This window comes from Paralichthys olivaceus, chromosome 13 (genome assembly GCF_024713975.1).
Source record: "Paralichthys olivaceus isolate ysfri-2021 chromosome 13, ASM2471397v2, whole genome shotgun sequence".
NCBI classification, from domain to species: domain Eukaryota; kingdom Metazoa; phylum Chordata; class Actinopteri; order Pleuronectiformes; family Paralichthyidae; genus Paralichthys; species Paralichthys olivaceus.
Genome location: NC_091105.1, coordinates 16,332,829 through 16,354,149, shown reverse-complemented (window position 1 = coordinate 16,354,149; position 21,321 = coordinate 16,332,829). Strand labels below are relative to the sequence as shown.

The 21,321-nt window shown below is 39.7% G+C and overlaps 1 protein-coding gene across 2 annotated transcripts in view; it reads left to right on the top strand.

The window, feature by feature from the left end:
• The window catches only part of LOC109632081 (RNA-binding motif, single-stranded-interacting protein 3-like), a 118,701-nt gene that overhangs the window by 77,812 nt on the left and 19,568 nt on the right, over window positions 1-21,321 (top strand). For both annotated transcript variants that reach the window (XM_020091200.2, XM_020091198.2), the window contains exons 5-7: window positions 5,664-5,821; window positions 6,716-6,795; window positions 20,782-20,888. In XM_020091200.2, coding sequence (XP_019946759.1) covers window positions 5,664-5,821; window positions 6,716-6,795; window positions 20,782-20,888 — 345 coding nt within the window. The remainder of the gene's footprint in view (window positions 1-5,663; window positions 5,822-6,715; window positions 6,796-20,781; window positions 20,889-21,321) is intronic.

Below are 21,321 nucleotides of genomic sequence, written 5' to 3'. Positions count from 1 at the left end.
GAACTTTGCTTGATGAAGAGGAAGATGGAGGAAGGCAGCAATGCAGAGAGAGAGAAAGATGAAGAGGTGGTGGTGAGGGATGAATGGATTTGAAGATGAAGAGGAAAAATGTAAGTCATGGAAGAGGAAAAAAGAGCAAAGAGGAAAGAAGGAGAGAAAAAGGGATTATGAGAAGGGTGAGGAAGAAATTCTCTTTAATAATTAATTGAGCATTCAGATAGCATTTTAGACAGCAATGCTACCATCATAAGAGATAAGGTTTTAATCTGAGGAGGAGGAGGAGCGGATGGCAAGTAGGGGAAAGTGGAAAGGACATGGGGAGCGGAGGGGGGTGAGAGAGGAGGTGGGCAGAGGGAGGGCAAAAGAGAGGGAAGAATAGATAGATTAAAGAGGAAATGAGCAGGATTAAGTGAAAGACAAGCTGGAATGTTGAATAGGAAGGAGTCGGAAGTCGATTCTTTCCTTCCATCCTTTTTCAATAGTGGCTCGTCCATGTTCAGGAGTCGCTAGAGGCTGCGATGCGTCATTTTTCGATGTGAAGTGTTTTTATTTGAGATGCAAGCGCCACTGCAAAGAAATGTACCACTCAAGTGTCGTCTCGCCGCTTATCCATCCATCTATCCATTCATCACATATATAGACTGAGTCGGTGTATTTCACAGGTATTTAACCATTGTTTCGCCCTCTCTTTAAACTCGAGCTCTTCAGCAGGTGTTGTGGCATCGCAAGGTAACCGCGACGTAGCATGATAGGAGGCACAGACCCGTTATAATGATGCAGCAATGAGGTTTAATGGGGCTGAAAACGCAGTCTGACTTGCTGGCAGGCTACACAGTCAGGGAGAGGCACAGTTGGTGTGCTGTTTCCAGCGCATGACAGATGTTATGGAGCGAGAGGGGGGGGGGAGCGAGAGACAAAGAGGGAGAGAGGGGACAGAGAGAGATAGAGAGAGAGAGAGGTGACTCATTTGCAACATGCAGAGTGAGATCGCTGAGAAATAACTTTGTGCAAATGGAAACTTTGAGCAAAGTCAAGTCGAGTTCATTCACATGTGGGTGCTCCAAAGCACTTAAGTTCATATCCCAGAAGTACTTGTGCAAATAAATGTGTCTTGCAGCCAACTGTGTCTGGAGACGGTGAATTGGAGTGTAATGTGATTTCAATAACCCACCACGATGCCGCTGTTGATTTTGTACCCATCTCGCTCTTGATTTCCCTGGATTGAAGCGATATTGCAAAAACAAAGAAAAATCCCAGATTTTCAGGCGCAGGCGTTGGAATAGACAACATGGACATGTATCATAATCAGCAATTGGAGGAGCAGAGGAGAGGTTATGGCATCCCTCTTGTTTGCACAAATCTGCATTCATCTCCCTGGTTACATTAACCACAAACTGTACGGAGAATGTGTGCAGAGGCGAAACAGCTGACCCACTTCTGACTGAAACTGAGATTTTGAGGCACATTGTGTTTGGAGGAAATTAGCTTGTTAACCGCATAGAATAGGAAATCTTTGGCTTTATGGTTTATCTTTTTACAGGTTGTAAACAAAAAAGAGGAGAACAGGGTTCAGTAAATGTTGCTAGATGAGCAAGTTATTGTTGATAATGAAACTTGAAAGTACAGTAAGAGCATAACCTCAGGTGTACTCCGCAGCTATGTGATTGAAGAAAGACTTGTCATTTTAAAGGTTGTGAAATGATGTTGGGTGTGTTTGCAGTTCTCCTAGGATTGCTTTACTGATTTCCTGTAACTTGGGTTTACTATGGTTGCTTTATTTGCGTTAACATTTCAGCTACATACAGTGCTTCTCTGCAGAATCTCAACACAGTTGTAAGTTCTTATTTTTCAATGTAACTGTTCTCACAGTGGCCGCTGTGTAAATAAATTCCCTGTGTGTCAACCCCAACCCTGCTGCATCTTGTCAGTGAGTATAGACATGGACCTTTGGGGTAATTGCCAGTGTATCTTGTTTTCATCAACACAAGGCCCACACAGCACAATCAGATATGTGTAGATGACCTGACACACGCACTATGGTTTCAACTAAACGAAAAGTAAGAAGATTCAAAAACACAATCCCAGCCATCCAAAGAGTTTGGATTTTTTAACAGCAGAACATGCAGACATGTTTATTACCTCTGGCAAAGAGAAAGCCTTTACCACAATACTTGCGATGTTGGTCAGGGAAAAACCTTTTCAATTAGTGTTGTGGGTGTGGATCAGGGGGCAAATCAGAGAATATTTCATGGATCTTGATGAAAACAATCAGACATGTTCAGGGGCACAATCTGGTGCTCTCTGAATGCCATTCTAGGTGCACAAGCTAGTTAAATGAGCTTCTAGTTTTCAGTTTTACAAACTTGAAGGACTGCAGTTGCCATGAACAGTGAAAGAGGTGTTGCTTGTTAAAGCTGGCTAAGGTTCGTCCAGTATATGTGATCATAGACAAAATTCACAAACCTTTCCCTGTGCAAAAATGTATTCCTGGTTGCAAGATACATTTCTAGAATGAGCTGGGGAGCATCCTCAGTGATGTCCCTGGGGTCATTGAGACTTTCTGGTCTTTCATCATCAGACCCCCTCACCCAGCTGACCCAGCCGGGGTTGATCGAGTACCAGCTTGCATCCCAGCAGCAATAATCCACAGGCTTTCCCTCTTTATCCCAAGCCATAGTGGCTCGCTAAATATATCTCAAGCTCCGATGAGGCTTTTCAAAGTTTTACTATGAAATTAATCTTTTTGTTTCCACTCACACTGTTTTTATGTTAAGTTAAGTACAGGGACAGAAACATAACGGGGAATTTTCTCCTGAAAAGATTTTAGCTTTGGAAGATAGCCACTCATTTGAACTAACTTATGACCAAGACTGCCAAAGCCTCTTATTATCTTCAGATAAACCTTTGAATACATTTCTGAACAGACTTAAAACCATTATTTTTTTCATTTACCCTGAAAGAACATAAGAAAGGAATTCTGTGTTAGTTTCCATATGGGCAGAGACTGGAAAAATTCCCTGAATGAACGTTTTAGTGTGTGTTGAAAAGCAGTGAAACTATAGTTTGCAAGTGGAGTCTTTGACAATTTCAGCGATAAAGGAAGATTTAGAAGATCAATGAAGATCAATGACTCAATTCCACAGCTGTTAGAAATGACCTTTCCCTTTTGATATTGCTGTTTTCGTCTGCCAGTGCTTACATAAACGCACTCTTACACACGCACACATATCCTGTAGAAGATTACATTCAAAGTCAGTTGCCCTGTGTGGGAGGAAAAAGGTGCCACTCTGTGTATTGGACACTCTGCCAAAGGAAAATCCCTGCTGACGAAGAGAGATATTCAGACTAAGAAAGAAAGGTAAATATCTCAGACGTCTCTGCTGAAGCTGCTCTGCTTACTCTGAGTCACAGTCTACACAGATGACTTTGGTCACAGTCAGACAGACTTGGAACTCCCACTCCTAAAATCACACAGCTGTGGTGCATGTGAAGGAAAATCCTCCACGGATCAAAGAAAATATTTAGATTTGAAATGAGCCACACAAGTTTTGGTCATAATACAGACAAATATTTGCACAATACACACACAAACAACTACACACACATACATGCAGTGCTGTCATGACATTGCATTGACTTACATTTATTTCCTGGAGAATTACTCTCACAGTAACCATAGTTACTACTTGCCTAACCCAAACCCTGTACCTAACCTTGACTTAACCCTAAACCTAAATCTAACCTTTAAGCATCTCCGCACCTTAAATTTCTACTTACTTACTTTTTTTCCCCATATGGAATTTAAGTTTTGCATTATTTGACTGTGTAAACTGTCCCCACATGTCTCTCTATAGTTGACACTCATGAACATAATTTATTCCCTAGACCTTTACCCTAAGGATAAGACAAAATGTCCTCACAATGATGGTTTTGAACCAAAATGTGCCCTCGTAATTAATGATAGACATGCGCACAAACACACACACAACGTTGTTGACAAAAATCTAACCATTTTGGAGTCATATACTCATATACAGCATAGGACAGACTCTATGCACTTTTTTACAGTATTTGTTTCATTTTCTATGACATTGGAAGCGAATGTATGAACTATGTCGGTCATAGAGCTACTTGTGTTTCTGTGGTCTGGGATTGTGCACATGAGATGGAGGAATATAATCTTCTGGCTGAGATTTGGAGCCCGTTGCAAATGCAATGAAGGTAGAAATTCCTTTGTTCCCTGTGCAATAAACTTGCTCCATTTGCACATGTTATGTCAGCATATTAATTTTAATAACTTCAGTAGACCAAGATAATGGTGTTGCACATCTTAGCAACATACCTGCACTTTTATAGTCATGTACGTGTTATTATTATAGGTTTATACTGTACTGTTTTGATGTCTTTTATCTTGTGCACCCGACTGCAAGCCGCGCCTATAATAATAAAGGAATAAATGACTGAACGGAAATAAAAGATGTGACTAATGTTTAATATGAAGAAGAGCCCTCTGATAAAAATGTATCGGGGACGTTCCGGGAACTCCTCGGCACTGACTGTAATAAAACATATTGTGTTGTATGTATCCACACCACCACAGTAGAAGGCTTATTATGAATAAATAAAAATCATTAGCATACAGGAGAGACACAGCATCCGCAGCCATAAACTCTTATGAAACATAACATACATTCATTACACCCTCAACACTTGGGCTTCCAGACAGTTCTATGAAAAATAAAGTGACGGCTTGATCATGAAGTTATAATTAATCGTACATGCATGTTTTATACAGCCTTTTTGTTTTTCTGTCAACAGTAAGTTTCTGTTAAATGGAGCACCATCCATCACAACCTCTAATGCATCCATCCCTCTTTAATCTGTAATCACCAGCTACACACACACACACACACAGGCCTGCCTAGGATCATTTCAGTGGAGTGCTGCCAAACAGAACGGAAATAATTGAAGTATACAAGTCTAACTAACTGAGAGGCAGATTAAATGGAGGTTCCCTCATTTCTGCGGGAAAAAAATTGAAAGTCTTTTAACAGCTATGAATCCTGAGGGGGTTACCTTATCGCTTCAGGGGTTCTGAGTGTGATGCCAGTTCACTGTCTTTCCGAGGAAATGTTGATTCCTCGTTTTAGGAGTGTTTCAGTTGAATTATATTTTTGCACTGGGATATTCAGACATAAATATGGAAGTAAACAACTAGAATGACACAGCCTTAATGCATTTTACTGCCACAAGATCAGCTGTAGTGAAGGAAAACAGTCAACTCTTTTTACTCCTCTTGCTATGTTGTGAGATTTTAAAGGAAAAAAAATATTTGCCCAGCACAAGGAAACTCATGTCTAGATTTATCCATGAGGTTAAATACGGCATTTCAACTCTTCACTATGGTGAGCAGCTGATCCAGCAGTGATTAATGTGAAGTTCATTTATTTTGAATAATCTGTGTAAATAATCCTTTGTTTTTCTTTTCTTAAGGATCATTTAGTATTAATTGTGACACACTATGCTATGATTGATTTCAATGAGATGCATTTTCATGGTTCCCAACTCTAACTAACCCGACTAAAATATGGATCTTTTGCTCAAGCCAGACAATGGAAGCAATGAAATTAGGCTCCTTATCTTATATTCTTCTGTTTCCACAGCAACAGGAGCAGGACCCCACCAACCTTTACATCTCCAACCTGCCGGTGTCCATGGACGAGCAGGAGCTGGAGAATATGCTGAAGCCCTTCGGTCACGTCATTTCCACGCGGATACTGAGGGACGCCAACGGCCTGAGCAGAGGAGTCGGCTTTGCCAGGTACACACAGACAGACCCACACACATGATTTTCTGTTCCTGCCACAGTTCCAGATAAGTGTTTCATCAGGAAAATCAGCTTGAAGTGTTTTTAAATGTTAGATTTTGCTGGAAAAACTACTGCATAGACTTCATAGACAAAATAACACTGATTCATAACCACACTTTGGTCCAAATTCATTTTTTAGACAATAGCAAGAGGCAATGTTACGCTTAGTTGACTCATGGTCATTTACAACTAACATGACTTTTAGCTCTAATGATACAACTCCACATTCCTCTACCCTTGGCCCCCTGTGCGTGTGTGTGTGTGTGTGGTCTTCTCGGTTACACCATGGAGTGTGCCAGTGATTAGAATGCAGTCAGGGCTCCATTCAGGGTCACTGGCTATGTGAAGAAAACCCAAGACGCACACACATAGACACACACATGCATGGTCACATACCACTTACTCTCAAACACACAATTTCTCTCTCTCTCTCTTTCCTGTCGTCCTTTTTCTCTCCAACACACACACACACACAGACACACACGCTGGCTTTTGCTTGCCAAGCAGGCAATTAGTCATTGAGCTGTGATTGGGTGAGCGGAGCTGAATAGGGGCAGACAAAGAGGACATGACACACAACAGATCAGACTGAATGGACCTTTTAAACAGGGACAAAGGAGAGGAAACCCCATTGAAAACACGCACACACAAACACACACTAGCACACTCTCGCATAGACACATAAACTGGCAGGTATTTAATGTATCTGCTGCAATGTAGGACACATCTGCATGCTGTTTTATGAAACCACAGTATCTCTTGTGCACATTGAATCGTAACAAAAAGAGCTGATTGTCCTCAAGAAGCCCCCATTTCTTTTTCTCTCTCTCTTCCTCTCCTGCTCAGGATGGAGTCAACGGAGAAGTGTGATGTGGTGATCCAAAATTTCAATGGAAAATTCTTGAAAACCCCTCCAGGCATGACAGGTAGGTGTCGTTCACTGAGAATCGTCTCGTTCTCTCTGTGCCGGTGTTTCTACAGTGAGAGTATGGTGTTTCTCTATAGTTCAGGGTGTTCATGTGCAGCATCTTTTACACAACTTCTTGCAGAGAGTTGCTCATCTCAAAGGTCAGATTATTTGAACCTGAGCTCAGTTTGCCACCAACCTTTAAATGACCCCAGTAAGTTGTGAGGTTTTCATGTTGCGATAGAAAAAGCAACATGTCAAGTAACTGCTATGTATGTGCACCATGATGTGATGTTCTCACCATGATGATGTGAACAGCTTGTACCTAGTGTTTCATTACTGCGAGATGAAATTGAACCTTTTTTCAGCCTTAAGGCTTGGTAATGCCGCCTTTATGTACAGAGAGATACATCAGTTTCAAATGATGTGACCATCACTGCCCACATACATCAATCTGTCCTTCACATTGGAATAGTTGTTATGCAGTACATTCTCTCGAGGGCAGCACAGAGTCAAGAGTTTCTGACAACAACAAAAATGATGATGGGTCCTATAGGTCATATATATAGCCTGTAGCTTTTTTTAAGTCTTCCTCAAACATCCCGCCATCATTGAAATATCTTCGGGTCATTTGACTTGAACTGTTGACTACGCTGCCTCCCCACGATTTTTTGTGGTACTGCTACTATTGCGTCATGCGAAATGAGGATGCAGTTAATGCAGAGGACAAGCAGAAGACTCCATATGTTCCCATATACTGTATGTACGTACAGTTGGGCGTATAGTGGGACTTTAGCTTAATAAAGGTATTTATCTTTTATCTTATTTTTTTTACACAAGCCTTGATTACATTGATGTTTACTGCTAAAATATACTGTCAATATAAAACTTTGAAATTACTATTGTGTAGTGTTTTTGAACATTTACAGCACAATTTAATAAAACAGCTATAATGCTGATATATTTTTTATCATATAATTATGATACCACATTTCCACACTATTTCATTCACACTCTGTTATGGACTTAACTTTGCAAAATATCCTGATTTGCTACTTTAAAATAAGAAAATATAATATATACATAAAATCTGACCAAACACTGCATTTTGATTCTTGAAAGTGTCCAAACATGAGTGTGTAGGTCCAATATCCAGTATTATGAAATTCTTTTCTTTTTATGCTCTATGAAGGTTGGTTTTCTTCTGCTATTAGATGCATTCACAATATATTTGTTTCATGGATGCTTTAGACTAACAGACAATTGTATACTGTGTGACATCAAATCAATTCAGATACTTTTTTGTTAGTAGTAGTTAGTGAACAAAAAACTTGGTACCTCCCATATCAGGACATATCTGCCTAAGACCACCTTGAATTAATTTAGTAGGAAGGTCTTAGTGATTAATTCCTGCATTCTACAGGACACGGATTGAAGCGCATGCACAAGACACATGTTCATACACAGACAAACATCCCTTTAAGCAAACAATCTGTCTTGGATTGTCCACAAGAATAAACAGTAAAGAGTGGAAGAGAGCAGGGGAAAGGGTGGAGTACAGAAAGAAAGAGAAATGAGGACGAGAAGAAGGATGAGGGATGTGTGGGTGTAAAAAAGATTGATTTATACTGGATAGAGAGAGAGACTAAAAATGAGTGAAATAACAGAGCAAGGACAAGGTGGTGGAGGGAGAAAAAAAGAGCTGAGGTGGGGAGAAGCAAACTAAAAGTGACAGAATGAGGGAGAAGACATGGAGATAGAGAGCGATCAGATAGACAGAGAGAGAGAGAAGAGTGCATCACACTGAGGAACATAGAAATCAAGCAAAGGCAGAGAGAGCTGTGCCCAGTGCCCTGGCAGCATGATTTGTGAGGTAAAGGATGTTGGGCGACTCAGTTTTTCATTCGAACGCAAACACACACACACACACACACACACACACACACACACACACGCACACACACACACACACACACACACACACATACTCATACTGCTTTCTATTAACTAAGAGATATTGCTGTGCAATTTAATAGCAAGTGAATGATTCATCATTAGAACAGTCACTGCTTCTTTTTCTGTGCATGTGTGTGTGTGTTTGAGACAAAGACCTTAACTCAGCATGTTCTGGTTGAAACTGAAAACTGTTTGGGTGGAAAGAATACCAAAGACCTCAGTGTTGAACGCAGATTATTGTTCTATCATAGTTCTTATGGCAAGAAATTTTAGTTATCATGTTAATAATTTATTCATGTGTACATTGTTGGACACATTAACTGTGAGAGAGCAGGATAAAAGTTAAAAGCTACTCAGGACTGAAGTATTAATATTTACATATTAGCAATAGATTAGATGACTGTGTGTATATAAACAGTGTATATCATAGAGTTGGGAACTTTCACCTACTCAGCTTTTCAGCAAACTCTTTTTGTTTGTTTGTTGTGTGTCCAGCAAACTTGATGTCTTTCAGTCTCAGAGCTCTCGGTCTCTCATCATCCTCCATTATCCAGGCAGCAGCTGTTTGCAGCGAAAACACAGCACGCTACCTGACCTGCACCAAGCGTCAATCGTAGATGACTAATTTGAGCATCTGACAGCTACAAACGTCAGAGTGAACACTGTTTTCTTGTCAAGTGACAGACAGGAAACAAGACTTCAAATCAACGTTGATTTTTCCATACCTGCTGGATTTGTGGCAGCTGTTTGCAGAAAAACATCAGTGTTTGCAGTATTTATAGATTGTGGTGCAAAAAAACAAATTGATACAGGTTTTAACTTAACATCACACACACAAGCACAGATACGCTCCCTCTTTCTGCAGCCGCCAAGTCGCTGACCTCTACATTGAAGGAAATGCATTACTTTTCTTTGTCAGGGTTCTCCATCTTCTCCTTTCTGCTTTGTATATCTTTTTATGTGTGTATGGGAGAGAGTTTACTATATGTTGACCTCTTAAGTCAGTCTGAGTTCAACAACCAGTGGAATAGGGAGTATGTGGCCATGTCACATCCTCTGTGTACTGATCCACAAAACACACACACACACACACACACCAATGTCTCTAAAGCCAGATTCTGCTGATTTATGCCACTGGCTTTCTGTGTCACTGACACTCTGGCATTTCCAAAGCTGCTGCAGTAACATAACAGGCCTTTGAGCTTTGTTTTGTTTTAGTCTCCTTATTTGATCTATTGCTTGTCTTATAAAAACAACACAAAGAACTGCTGTTATAAAGCGTTGAATGTACCATGCGGGAACAGTTAGTAACTGTTAATTTTTAGATTAGATTCAACTTTATTGTCATTGCACATGTCACAAGTACAAAGCAACGAAATGCAGCATGCAATTTATGAGTGCTTGAGCCATTTCTGCCATCTGATTAATTCTGCAATCCGTCCATCCAGTTTGATGTATTGACAGGCAACCGTAATATTTTTCTCCCTAGCCTCAAGATTAATGCAGGCCTTGATCACATGACCAGAGCTTCCATCAGCCCTAGTTAACAGGAAATCCATTGATCCACAGCTCTCTGCTCCTCCCAGTGGGTCCCTTCATAGAGATAGAGCAACTAGATTGAGTGATTCTCTCAATTTTTATCTTTTATTCATACAAGAGCAGGATTGTAGTCTGACTTTAAACAGATCAATGTTATTCTTTTAGGGTTATATTATATGATCACATCATATCTTGAATAGGATCATTTTATCACAACAGGTCTTTGCAGTGAATCAACAGCTTGAGGTCTCCGTGGATAAAGAGTGCTTGAAACATCTTTACTCCTCGTAATGTCTCATCACTTGTAGTGAGCCGATGATCCTGCATATTTGACATTCCACTCCGATGTGTAAATGGAGTAATCACAGTCGGTGTGTATTTACTATATGTTGTAACTCTGTCTTCTCTTTGCTGATCGTTCGATAATATTTTACTGACACGCAGTGAGGGGAGAGACTCGGCTCTAGTGGGAGGCCGCCTCTATCCAACCATAAAGAACGCATATCTTCTACAGCTTCATCATGACCATGTCACTTCATGTCACTGCTTGATGTATTAAACCTCCCAGATCTATGGGCACTTTCACACCTGCACTTCGGCTCATTTGGTTCAGGCCAAGTGGGGGAAAAATAGATATATCGTTGTCTTTCAAGCTGTAAAAATACTGTTATATGAACTGACAGTTAACTCAGTCATTGGCTAACATTCTCTTGTCAATACAATCACCAATCTTCTGTGGCGTTCACAAAGAGCTGATGCAAAAATAACTGATTATGAATATTATTATTGGAGGAACTGGACCTTGTGTTTTGCACCAACATGTTAAAGGACAGTGTGTAGTCTTTTACTGAGGAATGGCTGAAATCCATGTAGTATAGGAGAAATCTTTACATACACTTAGTAATATGCACACGTGTTACCATGGTTAACTAATCTTGAATAAATAGGCCTATAGGCTCTACATGTATACAGATTGCCTAGAAAATGGTTTTTAATGGCTCATGATCCACAGATGGTTTCATGGTAGTTTAGCCTTTGAATTCACACAAAACCACGTACATGTATCTACTACTAGAAAATTCACACCAGTCAGCTTGGAAGCAGTTATTAAGTTTGACAGACAAATTTCTAGTTAAATCTTTCTTTTTCTTTCCCTCATTTTTTACATATTGTCCATTTTGAGTTTTATTTTGGTTGTAATGCTCAAAATTACAATATGCAGCCTTCAGTTTCTTAGAAAACCTTTTTAAAGTCCTGTTATTAAAGTAATGTAGAACTGATGAGCCAAAACAATAAGTATTTTATTATTTGTGAAACCTACACTAAAGTATAACACGAATGCCCCACATTGCTGTTTTAAAGCAGATGACAGGCTGATCTTGTGATGTCCCCGCTAACATTATACGACGCCTAATATTATGACTTTCTTCGCAATTATGATTTTATTCTTGCAATTTTATGATTTCATTTTTTCATCTCAGCTTGATTGGCCCCTTTAGTTGGCCCCAATACGCTGACATAATTTTCTTTCCAAAAGTATCTCAATGAGTACATAATTCTAAAGAAGTAAAGAATTAGGCCCATAAAAGTTACACATTTTCAGCCTTTGCCCTTCCGATGTGTCCTTTTTTCTGTTCATGTTGTTTCTTTGTCTTCCCCCCTCCATTTATCCTCTTTGTCACGCCACCACTTTTGTCCCATATTCGTCTCCATTGGTCCCATGCCATTTCTCCTTCACCCTCTTGTCACGCCTCCTCTCTTTTTCCATCCCTCTTATACTTTTTTGTCCAACCTCTCTTTGTCTTTCTCCCTCACTACCTGATGTAGTGTTGATATTTCTCTTTGCCCTGCCCTCTCCTAATGGGAAGATGAATGGCGGACAAGAACCAAACGAGTCCAGATCTCAGAGACGGCATATCACTCTCAGTGGATTCAATAATAATCAAGAGGCTTTTAAAATGTGTACAATCTTATGTGCATGGTGTGATCATTAGGCATTAAGCCCCCATTCATTGCCTCTATTCAAGTGGTTCAATACTTTCTTAAACGGGAAATGAAATTTATTTAATGTCCTTGATAATGTAGGAAGAAATGGAATGAGGCTGCACTGAGAAAAAAGATTATGTAATTATGTGGCAGTATTGCACTGTCAGCCTTGTTGTGAGCGTACATATATTATTTGGAGCCACTTATTTAAAACTCAAACACAGCTATGGGTGTTAAAATGCAATGTTTTTGAAGACCTAACCAAATGCCATCGACTTGTGAAAATTGCAAAGACATTTGGTGCGATCTTTATGTCACTTGGGGAATTAATTTCCTAAATGTGTTGTTTCATCAGTGCATTGTACTCGTGTTTGTATCCCAACCAATTCCTTTTGGGCTGTTTTAGGTTTATGATGAACAAATGTAGTGAAAGTAGTAAACCTCTCTTTCCCCTGGAGATGCTGTGAGGGAATGGTTTGGTGAGTAATTGTCATTGTAAGGAACAGTTAAGTGAGAGGGAGCCAGAGGCTGAAGACCATCAGTTTTCTTTAAACCTTAAGAAGAGTAAATATCGTCTAAAGCTCACTTCTTTGTCTCAGTTCACGGTCCTTACAGTTTTGTTTATTGCAGTGGACACATCTATTGAAATTTTAATGATATAAAACTGCTGCTAGCACTACAAATAAATATTTTCTAATATGTATTTTTGCATACAAGTTAGCTTCCCCTCATGTAAGATGCTTGAACTTGAAGTAAGTAACCCTCCAGAGTGCATATTGTGCTGTCCCAGGGCTTTGAGCTCTTTGATGTTGGGTGTCCTAAACAAAAAATATTATAAAATATTTACAATGAAGAAGGATTGAATCTCATTCAGCTCAGCTAAGGGATTCCTCATTTTGTCACATTTGGGGATTGGATCCCATTTTCCCACTGAATGATTTCCCATGTTGCCTGCGAAATGGATTGGATTTTATTTTACATGAGAATTGTCCACTGGGTCCCACTCATTATACTCCCCTTGTCTCACAATGAAAACCATTGAGCCATTATCAGCTGATGGTGGCTATTTACCAACAGAATGGTGTCTTAGGGCGTTTTCATGTTTCATGTCTTTTTTACATTTGAGCGTTTGATCAGGTTAGGTTTATTTGGGGCTGGGTAATAAAACCATATCAAGAATTATGTCTTTTTCATTATACCAATAAAAATAAAGTCCAATATGTATCAATATAATGCTCATGCATTGTGCAAAAACAGATTTCTCCAGAGTTTTGTAACATGTTTTGCTGCTTAGCAAGTGTTTGTCATTCTCTGCTCGTGAAGAAGAGTTCAGTCCTGCAGCCTTTACTCAGGATCAAAAGTGACTCGTTAAACTTTTTTTAAAATATATAATAATTCATGCTGATAATCAGCCCTAGTTTTGGTTTTAATTGCAATTAAGGGAGCACACTGAATACTTTGTTGTCATCACCTACGGGTGTGTGTCACACATTGTATTACCATATCATTATGGCATTACTACTAGCATCACCAACTTTAGGAGCAGCACTCAAGATGAATGGCCTCATTATTCAAACATTATTTTGTCAAAGGCGAAGACTGCAAGAAATCCTGCGAGCTGCTTTTCTTTTTCTATCGCCTAATGCTATGTCAACTTCCTGCAATTGGTCCGAAAGTCCAAACTATCCAATCAAGTGTTTTCACACTACAAATAAACCGAATCATGAGACCACCTCTTTTGGTCTGACTAAACTTTGGTCCATTGGTCCATACCATGGTCTGAGGCACCTTTCACATCTATTATTTTGGTTTGGACTAAACAGACCAAACAAGGTAGGTGGGAAATTGCCTTTACACTGAAGCACAGCTAAGATCTACAGTATATTGTTTATCTTCTGAACTCAAGCAGGTGCATCTTGAATAAGCTGTGTTTCTTCCCCCCCTCTATTTTTCTTTACATCTTGTTTTTTTTTCTGTGCCCCTCGTACCAGAGACGGGATGGATATGTTTATTTTCTCTGCTGGAGTTTTAACAGTTTCTGTGCTGCCCTACTGTGGTTTGCACTATCCCACAGCTCCAATGAGTGGTAACAGTGTGTGCTCCACTCTTCACAGTACAAAGCCATGCTACCTGGTGCACGTCCTGACAGTTAAACACAAAACCCCACACTTCAAAACCTCTGCTTCAGATCACTAAAGCACCAGTTCTTCTTCCACCTGTACACACATATTCAGACACACCATTCTCTACCCTTCTCTGTCATTTTATTGACATGTTTTGTGGTCTTTTTATGTCTTATTTCTCTTGCTGTTTCTGTAGCATACAGAAGTCACAATGTTTTTTCTCCAAATAACGCAAAGAAAACACTAAAACCAGAGTTACCATTAAATCTGTAAAGGGATGACATTTTAATGTCTGAATTAAACAGGTAAATTAGCTACTGTAAGCATTAGCAAATGAGGGTAAATCAATCTTAACAGTTTCTACAAAGAAATACATGGACCAAATTCTAAGAACAACCCAATCCCACCTCTCAAAGTCTTGAAGGCCAATGAGAAAATATTGACTGAGCCATATATCTTTTAAAATCACCTGTTTCTCACTGCGTCACTGACAGAGTTTAAAGTCCTCCCCCCTTCTATGATAAAAATGAGAATAACAGTGCGAATACGGTTACTGGTCAGCAGCTTTTTCTCTTCCTTATGTGGCCGCTCCCTGTTCGTATCCACACTGACTATTTATGGTCAAATTCCATAATGTGATCCACTAAGGAGCCAGTTCTTCCTCAGAGACCTGAGCAGTTTTCTTCACTGTGCAGGAGTTCCCTCTGTAAACTAAGAAGCAGTGTTTAGATTTGTCACAATGTAAAAAGCCCCTCTCCCCACCTTTTACGACACTGGGAAGAAAAACACAGATTTTGGCTACAAAGCTTAATTCATGACTCAAGCAATTGTTAGCAATAATCTTCCTCATTCGATTCAGATTTAATTTGATTCCCTCGTCTCTGTGTACTGTTTACGTAAATTGCACATCTCTCTTAACTCTTAAGATATTCAAATAGATGGTTTGGACAATTTTAATTAACTTGACATACCCAAAGGTGACCTGTTTTAGGGGGCAGATACAGCTGCACACAAATTCATCAGGAATTCATCACTTTGTGTTACAGGGACGCCGGAGTGAGAACAGCAGGGGTCAAACTGACAATTAAAAATGTTCCTCCTTTTAAAGCCCTCTTGTGACTTGCAACAGATTGTAGTAATGTAGCTGTGAAAGCAAGCTATATAATTAATTCCATGCACCAGTTTGAGTCATTTTTCTACAGGGAATCTTGTCCGCGGATGTTTTATGGCTGTTGTTTCTTCCTAATTGTGTGGTGACTAAGTTTGCCTCTTAATAATAAATAACATTCATTATTGTCAATTTCATCGTCAGTATTTATGGCCTATCACTGTGGTTGTGAATGAATATAAAGTGAACTGCAGAGTGTAAAGCGAAAGAGTTTTTATTTTTAGGCATCACCTGAAGTAAATATAACACACTTGTGTGTTCATTTTAGCCAGAATATAATGTAGATAAAATTATTGTATGCACATAGTGTTTGGCTGTTACAATATTTCTATGGTACTGTAGTACTAGACACTGGTTATTGAAAGTAATTTTGTATAATTTCAGCTTTCCTTTTACTTTTAGACTAATTTCAAACATAATGACACTATTGACCAGATTAAAAGCTTTAATGAATGGACTCAATAGACAGAATGGATTTATAGGTTGGTTGATTTCTTTGCTCATATCCAATACTTTTACAATTAGTAGCCATTTGAGCCCTTTAGCTGTATTGGCACTCACTGAAACACACATATATACACGAAAATGCAGATGCACTATGGCAACCAAACCATTTTAACATTATTGATATATCTGTGTGCATAGGCATGTTTGTTCATGCAAACACTGGCTCATCATGCTGGCCCAGCTCAGATATAAAAACCACTTACAACAGCAATGTTGTGTATGTGAGTTTGTATGCGTGTACGTGGATGTATGCTACTATTAGGGATTATAAAAAAGTGGAGGAAGGCTAGTGCCAGTGTCCCTCCTGCTGTTGTTGTATGTCACTTTTAACAAGCTCTGAAATTTCCCTCTGAAATCATATTGCCTGCTTCACTCATTAGGTGTTAATGTGATGGACACCAGGGAAGAGAATGAAGGAAAATTCTAAATTTAGTCAAATCATCTCTGAGCAGCCGTTTGTCACATCAAGATATTTTTTTTCTGATGAATTTTATTTCTGCTGTCTCATTTAGTATCTTTGCAACACTAATTCTAACAACAAAAAGCCACTAACAGTGCTGTCTATTTGATAAACCAGATGAGTAAAAATAACATATTTTAATTTGAGACACAGACACATCCTTTTCATTCAGATACCAAGAATAATCAATTACTTTTAGATGAGCTTCTTCTGTCTTTGTGTGGTGCTTTGGAGCAGAAGCAGAGAAGATAGTGTCCTAACTTGACAAGTTGTCAACCATCGGCCGTGTGTCTCTCTCTCTGTTTGTCACACCAGTAAAACAAAACAGCAGCACAATACAGAGGCGGCCTTCAAGTCTGTATCAAGAGTGCACTTCTGTCCCCATATTTTCTCGTACTTGAAGTAGCAATCATTTGTCACACTCACACACGCTCTCACACATGCACACACGCATCATTGAACATTTAACTTAACCCCCTTAAGCCTGACAGTTAAATCCTGCCCACATCATTCTCAACTGTGTATTTTCCCATAATCTAAAACCTAATCCTGCTCTAAATCAAACATTTTTATTCATAACTGTTTTCTAGGTGAAATGTATAGTCCTCTGTTCATGTCTCAACTCATAGATTTTACATTTGCATCACTGTGACCATGTCACCAGAGGTTTTGTCAAAGTCTACCAAATTAAAATAACCTGTGTCCTTCACGGAAAGATTTCCAAAGACCCAGGGAAGTAGAAGTGTCTAAGTGTATCAGCTGGAGAAAGTATGGTCTAAATGTAGTTCCTCTTAAGTTCCTGGTGTAAAAAGTCCCTGCTCTAAGGGTAAAAGCTCTTAATTTTAGAGGTCAGATTAAAAACTGGAATGTGTATCATTGTATTACATGTTTCTTAGGGTTTGGTTCTGTGTAGGCCCCCCAGGTCTCTTTTTTGCCTGAGGCATCCAAACTCTCACTCCTTCCAAAGGAACTAGAACTATTTTGGTTCAGTTTGCAGTGCTGATCATCACTGATAGGTTGAGCACAAGCCAACAGCAAAATGCCAAGTGAACGCAAAAAACAAAACAATGCATTTAATTGCCATGGTGTTGAAGCAAATATAATTACCATGAAACACGTTCCTGCACTGAAGGCCGTTGCTCTCAAACCTTCACTCTCCTTTTCCACTCTGCCTCTCCTTCACCCATTCATTACATCTGAACAAAGGTCAGAGTTGTGCAGCAGTAAATGGAAAGAACAACCCAATGACATGGACTAATTTTCTTGGATGCAATGGAAAGAATGCATACAAAAGGGTTTTAGTAATTGAAGTTTGGTCTAATGGTGCCACCATTCCTTGACCTGTAGCCCATGGTAAAAAATAGTGATAATTTCAAACCCCAATCAACATGTTTTTTTAACATCTTTTGGTGCTACATGCTTTTATAATCCCCCTCAAGTGACCCATGTTTCTTCCATGATTCTGCCCTCCCTGTGGTTTAATTTTCTGTATTTACTTCAGACAACCCATTCTCTGTAATGTAAATCTTAGCCATTTAGTGTGTCTCTGAATTTTTTGGTAAGAACACGTCACACATACACCTACACACATGAGTGTGTACCTGTTGTATATGAATGCATGGAGCGGAGTGTGGAAAAGAGAAGGGGAGTGATTGAGAAAGATGAATAGCAACGGCAGAGGATGATAACAGGGGCCCGGACTGTGTGACTTGTTATCCAAATAGAAATCACGGTAAAACTGTAATGACAAAGTACTGCTAAATGCAGCATAATCACATGGTGCTGTGAATGTGCGTCTTCTTACCTTTGGAGTACTATGCAGGCCCCAGGCGTTCTAAATAACTTTATTTTCAACCTTTGACTCTGACTGCTTCTCTCCACTGAGAACTCCTCTTCTCATTTTTCAGTTTACAGAGCTGAAGAAACATTTTTCCTCAAGTAGGCGAGGTAATTGCGTAGTTTATTTTGGACTTCATAATGCCTGAATCAGTATCAGCGTGATGATATCGCTTTTGCTTGTTCACAGAGCCCCATGTCACCGAAGAATCTCTTTATTTCTTTGCTACATACAGTGATGAGGCTCCAGAGGTTATCCGCAGTGTGAAATCATTGCCAGTTAAATAGGACAAGAGTGCCAGCTAAAGATGCAGTCTGTGACTCAAACATGCCTTGGTGGATGTAACAAGTGAGAGGCAATGCATTAAAAGTAGGTGGCTTATTCAATTTCAGGGCCCAGAGGTGTTTTCAAGAAAACTGACTGTGATTATGAACAGAAGTCTTGTTTGTGTGACAGTGTTCCACTGCTGCAGTTACAGTTCAGGATTCATAATTTCAGCATTTTAACCAGCATTTAAATGTATTTCAACATATAGTTATTATGATTTGCTGTTCTTCATTGGTTTCAGTATCACAGGCTTATGACAAGTCTTTTGAGTATTATCTAATGTATTTGTAGTTCACTCCTGAGAGTGAAACTAAACTCAATAGGAGACACACAATACATCTTAATCAAATCAAGACAAGTTGTTCATATTGTTAAACAAAACATATTATTGCCCTCTACACTGTCACATTGGAACATTTTCTGAACTTGGTCCCTCACCAGCGGGATGAAATCCTGACTGTAATAAACAGAATTTATAATTTCATTCTGACCAAATGAAATGATTAGCTGGTGTACCTGAGGGCTGCTGCACACCAGAGGATAATCGGGGTGATTTTACACCCACTTTGACCCTTTCCGACATTCGCGGGGGAGTTCCCGACTGGAGGTCAATTGGTTACGATTATCTGCCTGAATAATCCTGAGGTGTGGGGGGGTTTACAAAACTACCGATTGAGTTGGAGCCTTCATGAGCTAATAATTGGCTTTGACAGAAACCCGCTATAGGGAGAGAGAGAGGGAGAGAGAGAGAGAGAGAGATGACCGGAAACCATTACCGGATGTTGCAGCTGTGACAGTATATATATACTGTACTATAACAGATCTCATGCTGCAGCTACAACAGATAGCTGTAGCTATATATAACAGATCTCATGCTGCAGCTACAACAGATAGCTGTAGCTATATATAACAGATCTCATGCTGCAGCTACAACAGATAACTGTAGCTATATATAACAGATCTCATGCCGTATCTATGCTTTGGTAACTGTTTTAAAAGCCATATTTACCCCAGGGCAGTTTGCTTTGATCCTTTCAGTTTGTATGACATTCTTTACCTCTAGTCCATGCATTATGTTTGCCTGATGCATGTGTATGTTGCCATTTCAGCTGGTGGAGCTAAGAGATAGCGGGAACATGGGCATGAAGAAGAAAACAGTCTGCCTGACTGCTCATTAGCTTTCACTTAGCCTCATGTGTGGATATGGTTGAGCAATAACAGGAGATCCAAAGAAATACCTTGGTGTCAGAGATCACATATGACAGAAGTTCCTTGCAACTTCATAAGCCGTCAAGTGTCCCAGCCCACCAGGACTTTTTATTGTTTGTTTAATCATCCTGAATCTTTTCCTCGAAACTGAAGCCATTATTCACACTCTTTTTCTCAAACAAATCCTGAAGGTATGCCTTAGAATAAAATTAATTGATACAGAACAAAGCCTTGCTCTTGAGACTCCTGCTCCAATCCAGCTACTTCCTGCTCTTTCAGAAGCCTGTGGGGTATTTAAGGTCTATGAAGTTGCAGTTGGAATTCTGGTGAACTTTTGTATGGGAGGTCACAGTCAGCTAATCCTATTTGTAATCAAGGCTTTCTTCTTTCTCTGGTCCAAGAAAAGGACCGTGTTGTCTTTGGAGCAATCACTACCCCAGCCTATCGCCCGGGGGTCAAGCTGTGGAGTTATTTAGCCCATTAAGTATGCCTGCTTGGTTTTGTTGTTTGAACCACGCTCGCCATGCTTTGATGATTAGCCCGTGGCTTTGTTTCCACATCAAGGCTGCTCTTGTCGGAGTGCGGTTGTAGGAGTTGTAGAGATGTGCGATAACTGCTGTTGTTTAGATGTTTGGATTAAGGGTGCAAAAGATAAATGTAAGAGCTGAAGAGCTGTTTTCTGGTCCAGGTGATTTATGTTGTGTTTTTGTTTAAGCCACCGCAAAAAGCCCTGTCTTTAAGTCTTATCTTTGAAATGTAACTCGTAACCTAATGCATGGAATTTCAATTTTTCCTGCTATTAAGACGATTAATCCATTGCTGTTTGTCCTTGTCTCTCTCTCTCTCTCTCTCTCTCTCTCTCTCTCTCTCTCTCTGGCGGACCCACTCTGTAGCCCCAGCAGAGCCGTTGCTGTGCAAGTTTGCTGATGGAGGCCAAAAAAAGAGGCAGACCCAGGTCAAGTATCCCCAGAATGGCAGACCGTGGACACGGGATGGAGAGGTAAGGCTTACACGTTTATTCAATCATCAGTAGCCGCTCACCAGGACCTGTCATATAAGACTGTCTTCATCTGCTGCTGCAACATATTATTAAATCATAAGTGGAGGGGGCCATTGTAACACAAGAACCATTTCCTTCAGCCAGGTTGTTGCACAAAATAATCATTTTTACCCTCTGCCACTACAAAAGAAGGCAACATAGATTTTTCCTCAGGCAGAATTATGCTGCAGCATTTCTTTAAACAACAATATCCCGTTTCTTCTCGCAATCAGAGTGAGTGCATTGTGTCTACTGAGAGGGGATGTTCAAGAGGAAATAGTTAACAAACCAAAAGTGATGTTGTTCTAACTTAATCAGAAGTATGAGTAGAGTATATCCACTCACCTCTTTTAAGCCTTTTTCCTTCTCAACTTTCTAGCAAAAGCACAACTGT